This window comes from Pecten maximus, chromosome 12, assembly GCF_902652985.1.
Source record: "Pecten maximus chromosome 12, xPecMax1.1, whole genome shotgun sequence".
Taxonomy (NCBI): domain Eukaryota; kingdom Metazoa; phylum Mollusca; class Bivalvia; order Pectinida; family Pectinidae; genus Pecten; species Pecten maximus.
The window spans coordinates 25,223,106-25,229,625 of NC_047026.1; the positions used below are offsets into that span (position 1 = coordinate 25,223,106).

The 6,520-nt window shown below is 38.5% G+C and overlaps 1 protein-coding gene across 1 annotated transcript; it reads right to left on the minus strand.

Annotated features, from left to right (window-relative positions):
* Nucleotides 1–230: 230 nt before the first annotated feature.
* On the minus strand, nucleotides 231–842 carry LOC117338952 (piggyBac transposable element-derived protein 4-like). Its single transcript, XM_033900317.1, has one exon. The coding sequence runs from the start codon at nucleotides 840–842 to the stop codon at nucleotides 231–233; it is 612 nt and encodes a 203-aa protein (XP_033756208.1).
* Between the last annotated feature and the right edge of the window lie 5,678 nt (nucleotides 843–6,520).

Genomic DNA, 6,520 nt, shown 5'->3' on the forward strand with positions numbered 1-6,520 from the left:
CTACCCAAATATTCATCAATAATATATACGTTTGTTTTGTCAATCCGTACATGTATGTGTATACATTTGGTAATACATTTAAAAGGCAATAAAAGTATATCCTTTACTCTACATATAAAAAAAAAAAAAAAACTTTAAGGGAAAAATTTCATTAAAATATATTCTTAGAACTGGAAGAAACTGCTGCTTTTTCTGTTTTAAGCACTTTCCTGATAATTTAAAAAAAGGTTTTATTTCATCTGACAAGTGTCAATCAACATACCTTCATGAATAGTTGTAAGAAGGTACACATCCTTCTTGTCAGCAAACTTAACAGCGGTCAAAACTCCATTGTTGAACGTGACTGTATTCCCATCAATTGGACGAGTCTCCCTCAACATCCTGGGAACACCTTTTCTGTTACTGCGTAGAGTTCCACATGCTAATGTAGCATTCAAGTACATGTATAAGTTATAGTACAAATGAGGACTGGTGAAATAATTGTCAGTGAACAGTTTATATCCTTTGTTCAAGTAGGGTTGAATGAGACGCATCACCAAATCATAGGTCACTCCATATTCTGAGGGCACAGGTCGACACTCCCTCCCAGTAAACAGCTCTAGCCTTGAGCAATATCCATTTGCCGAGTCACACAACATGTACACCTTTATGCCATATTTTGTTGGTTTGTCTGGACTATAAACTCTGAAATGCAAATTCCCTCGCCAAGGTATCATGCCCTCATCTATGGCCAACTCCTGGTGTGGTGTATACACCCTCTCAAAGTTCTCCAGAATCTTCTGATATGGACTTCCAAGCTTTTGTAGTGGAGAATAGTTCTCCTGCCCCCTCTGAAGAGCCATGTTGTTGTCCCGAGAGATGGAGGAAGCTCATGATGCTTAAAAATCGATCCCTAGACATCACAGTCCCAAAAAATGGAGTACTCACAACAGGATCAGAAGACCAGTAATCTTGGATGTTCGCCTGCGTCACTAGCCCCATAGCAATGATCATCCCAAGAAATGCCTTCATCTCGTTGCTAACTGGACTCCATTTCCTAAGGCGTGAATGGACTGGAAGCGTTCCATGACTGGCTAGGAAATCAGCTGCATATCTGTTGGTTTCTTAAACAATGGTTGAAATAATGTCTTCCGAAACAAACTCTTTGAAGTAGTCCAGGTGAGTCCTTTGGTTTTGTTCCAGGGTCACTCCCGGGTCTGCGGTGAAAGTGAAAGTAGACGTCTCTGCCAGTCTACCACGTCTCCAATTTTCTTCTGCGAAGGCGTCAAAAGGCTGGTCAATCTCCTCAACAATCTCGAAATTCCGGTAAAACATTGATCAAGTCGTCCGATAAAATGCTGTCCGCCATGTTTGTTTACATTCGATACGACAAAGGAATATACAGAGTGATCATAAATAAATGCAGTAAACATATTCACTTTGACATATTTACGTGCTCTTTCATGATAAAATACAACATAAGGCTTTAGTGTTCGAGTTTCAGACATTTAATAGTCTCAAAACGCGATAGATAGTATGGAACAACGCAAAATGCAAGCTAACTGTGCAGACCTCGGGTCGACACCGCAGTTTCAGTGACGTCATTATCACTGCGTGCTTATCCAATTAGTTATCATAGAAATCGTTATTCTGCGGGATTCCGCAGCTTTAAGCATAATACGAATATATATATATATTATTTTGAAACAAATGAATATTGATAATTGTTTACGATGCATGAAAATCACATCTGAACGAGTAACATACTGTGTAAACGTGTGGAAATCTGCACATCTGTGTCGGCCATTTTCAGCGCGGAAATCCCGGAGATATGACGTAATTAATTAGAATACACATCCCTGCTTTTGGTGACGTTTTGTGGGCTAAAAATACCGCCGTTTTGGGGAAATACCATGTTTCTCAAACAAACGACCGTATTTCTCACTTGTGTTTACGAGTTTGGTTTTCTTGTATGGTTCGTACTTAGATAGGAATCTAAACTTACTTCAAATGTAAGTTTTTTATGTAATTTTTAATCATTTTTTACAAAATTGATTACTTCAGGCGGGGATTCCACTATGGAGGGACTAAAACGTAATTTTACGGGAATAGCACGCGACCAGCAAAACGTAATTTTACGGGGATAGCAGCTCTAGGGTTAATATGAAATCCGTTTAAAAAAGAATAATTGAGTAGGACCATGTGTTCCGGAACGATGAACGTGTTCTACTTCATCAATGATAGTTGTCAGGTACAATTAGGTATACCGCATCCTCCCAAAACACACATAGGTACTCGTCACACGCATGCATGTCGCACACACGGGAGGCCGTCCTTAAATGACCTTAGCTGTTAATAGGACGTTAAACAAAATAAACCAAACCAAACCAAGTGTACCTGTAAGAAAATAGTCTTTTCAAGATGATCACAGAAGGTAGGTGTGTAATTTAAAAGCACTTTACAAGTACATTGAACGGCCTAATCGTTAACTTTCTGGTCTCCCTGTGACATCTGCATTTTAGCCATGATATTTATGCTCACAATCGTAAAGAATGTAAAGACCATTCCCTAAAGGGTCGACGACAGTGATGTCAATATTGGTTATTGGTTTTTGTCTGATAAAATTGAACAATAAGAGCAAGATCTGTGAAAACTTTATCATGTCATGATTTAAGCAAATTAATGTTTATTGTTTAGGTAAAAAGCGGCTACGTTTTTGAAATCATCCGTAACGAAACAACGAAACAGCAAACTGTGTTGTACATGTAATTGTAAATTCTAGACAAAGACAGAAAGGAAGGCGTGAAAGCCTTCACAGCTCTGCAGTAATTTGTCCGTGTGAGACAGCGTCGAGTCATTAAGACTCCTAGGATGGCCCTCCAAAACACCAGTCGTCATCTGGAGGTAGTTGGGGGATTCAGGACAACGAGTATGAAATGGTTTTCTCTAGTTTATTACAGCGATAACAGGTAGGGATTCCATAAAACGTGTCTTATCTGCCCAGCCAATGGCTTTTCTGAAGTAAAATTGTTGTCATGATTTCTACTGTTTTCCCCAAGGTGGCATCAACTGACTGCAGCGCGTATTTTGCACGACTCAGCATTTTGTCTGAGACTGGAATGTGGTATTCATCAAAAAAAGCAAGTGTCTTTTGTTCAAATAAAAAAATGCAAAATATTGAGAAAAAGACCAAAGCTTATTAACAACAATAAATTACCAATTGTTACAGGATATGGTTCTCCTTCACTAAAATGGTATTAACATAGCAACAATTATAGCCTATTTACTCATAGTCACAGTTTCGAACCTCAGAAAATGGAGGAATATCATGACGTCAAAAGTGCAAGTTAGATATACAGTCAATAATATATAAAGGTTATCACATGTACTGACGTATTTGATAAAGTCAAACCGTATCAAGTAACAGATGATAAACTCAGTCTCATTCCTGATGCTAGAATGTCGCTTTTCTAACATTGCTACTAATACCTACCCTGCCGTTTCTTTTTTAGATGTTTTAACTATGAATTTGTTTAAATTTCCATTAGATATTTCTTCTAGCTTTCATTCAAACACAAATCATTTCTTACTTGCTTGTTTGCGATGACGTCTGTTCATTCGTTTATAATTCGAAACTCGATTGTTTAGGTCACCTGAGACGAAGTCTCAAGTGACCTATTCTAATCGCCTTTTGTCCGTCGTCGTCCGTCGTGCGTCGTGCGTCCGTAAACTTTTTAAATTTTCGACTTCTTCTCCAAAACCACTTAACAAAATTCAATGAAATTTGGCAGAAAGTTTCTATGGCTGAAGGTCAACCAAAATTGTGAATTATATGGTCCCCACCCCCCAGGGGCCTGAGGGGTGGGGCCAAAAAGGGTCAAATTGACTAAAACTTCAAAAATCTTCTTCTCTACTCTCAGATATGGTGGAGTCAAACACTCTTTATAGATGAAAGGGTCTTAAGGTGCTTTACCAAAATTGTGAATTGCATGACCCTGGGGTCTCACGTTTGCCCCTGGGGAGGGGGTAAACTTTACTATAGTTTATATAGGGAAATCACATTTTTGACTATTATTTGTTGGATTTGTATTGGAATTCATTCTAACTTGGTTCAAATTATCAGCATGGGATGACAATTTGATGGTATGTACATGTTGGCCCTGGTTGACCCCCAGGGGCTGGTGGGCGGGGCCAAAAAGGGTCAAATTGACTGAAATTTCAAAAATCTTCTTCTCTACTCTCAGATATGGTAGAATCAAATACTCTTCATAGATGGAAGGATCTGAAGGTGCTTTACCAAAATTGTGAATTTCATGACCCTGGGGTCTCACGTTTGCCCCTGGGGAGGGGGTAAACTTTACTATAGTTTAAATAGGGAAATCACATTTTGACTATTATTTGTTGGATTTGTATTGGAATTCATTCTAACTTGGTTCAAATTATCAGCATGGGATGACAGTTTGATGGTATGTACATGTTGGCCCTGGTTGACCCCCAGGGGCTGGTGGGCGGGGCCAAAAAGGGTCAAATTGACTGAAATTTCAAAAATCTTCTTCTCTACTCTCAGATATGTTAGAATCAAATACTCTTCATAGATGGAAGGCTCTTCAGGTGCTTTACCAAAATTGTGAATTTCATGACCCTGGGGTCTCGCGTTTGCTCCTGGGTAGGGGGTAAACTTTACTATAGTTTATATAGGGAAATCACATTTTTGACTATTATTTGTTGGATTTGTATTGGAATTCATTCTAACTTGGTTCAAATTATCAGCATGTGATTACAGTTTGATGTTATGTACATGTTGGCCCTAGTTGACCCCCAGGGGCTGGTGGGCGGGGCCAAAAAGGGTCAAATTGACTGAAATTTCAAAAATCTTCTTCTCTACTCTCAGATATGTTAGAATCAAATACTCTTCATAGATGGAAAGCTCTTCAGGTGCTTTACCAAAATTGTGAATTTCATGACCCTGGGGTCTCACATTTGCCCCTGGGTAGGGGGTAAACTTTACTATAGTTTATCTAGGGAAATCACATTTTTGACTATTATTTGTTGGATTTTTATTGGAATTCATTCTAACTTGTATCAAATTATCAGCATGGGATGACAGTTTGATGTTATGTACATGTTGGCCCTAGTTGACCCCCAGGGGCTGGTGGGCGGGGCCAAAAAGGGTCAAATTGACTGAAATTTCAAAAATCTTCTTATATACTATATTTTAGAATCAAATACTCTTCATATACTGACCCCATTAGGACTGATGGGTGGGGCCAAAAAGGGTCAATTTAGTTGGCCGAAATATTTCAAATCTCAGGTGACCGTTAAGGCCCTTTGGGCCTCTTGTTTGTTGTACTGAGGCGGAGGTGGTCATACAATTATTTGGTTTCAAATGCTCACTAACGTAGAGTGTCGTTTGAGTCAATATCAAATCATGACACTTTAGGGCATTTTAACGATAGTCTAAAAATAAACCGATCGGGAATTAAGATACTAAATAAAAATGTATATTTCCCAAACAATGGAAAGACTGTTAACATATGTAGAGCAGTGTCGCACCGGATAAGTCGTCAAAGATGGGCACAACGACCAGACGAATTATGAATTGAAAAGAGAACAGTCAGAACTTTTAATGATATAAACTACATAGTTTCAATACACTACAAATGACAATAAATCAGTTGGACGTTAGATACATACCACATATAGCTTTTTACATGATGTACCGAAATGGTAAGCGTAAGATGCATGATGTGACGAATGGATGACATCGAAAAATTGTCAATTCCACATGAAAGTGAAATATGAGGTAACAAAGGTCACCCTGACGTGACCTCTTGTGCGAATGTCGTTAGATGTTAGATGTAACGTAGTGAGAATGAACATCTTTATTTTAATTAGATTGTCACAGATTTATCTTTATTTTTTGTGTGAATTCCCTGTCACCCAAAAGGGTGAAATTAATAGAACCTTTCCCTGCCCGAGGCTTGCAGAGGGTTGAACATTCATGATTTATCCCGAGGTTTGAGATTTCTTTGTCACACTCCCTTGGTATAGAATGATTATTTTCCCCAAAAACTTTAAAATAAATGCATATCCCATCGGTGATCAATGTCTGTTTGTAAACATCCTCATTTGAAGAAGTACGCATCACAGTCCCAAACAAATGCAAACCAATGTCATTACAAAAGAAAACAGGTCTAGAAATAATGCACAATATCTATTTAAACAGAAACTAAAATAAGGTATCAGTGACACTATTATGATTTTAGAAATAGTATAGTTTGTCATTTCATATATCCGTGTGTCTCTTGCGCATATTTAACATTTAATAACAACGCGGGAATCATAGTTACGTCACTCAAAAAGTAGTTCTAGAAGTACTTCCGGTTCAGAAGGTTAGCGCGTGCAAACTGTCACACCCTAGGCCTAGGGGTTGACAGAGAAATCTCTCGCGTCTAAAACAGGAGATAAATCGGTGAACTGTGGGAGAAATTTCTGTTAACCCATAGGGTATGACAGATATCAGTTCTTGCAACAATACACA

Coding starts and splice junctions, on each gene's coding strand:
- LOC117338952 (XM_033900317.1), bottom strand. CDS start 842: ATGGCTCTTCAGAGGGGGCAGGAGAACTATTCTCCACTACAAAAGCTT.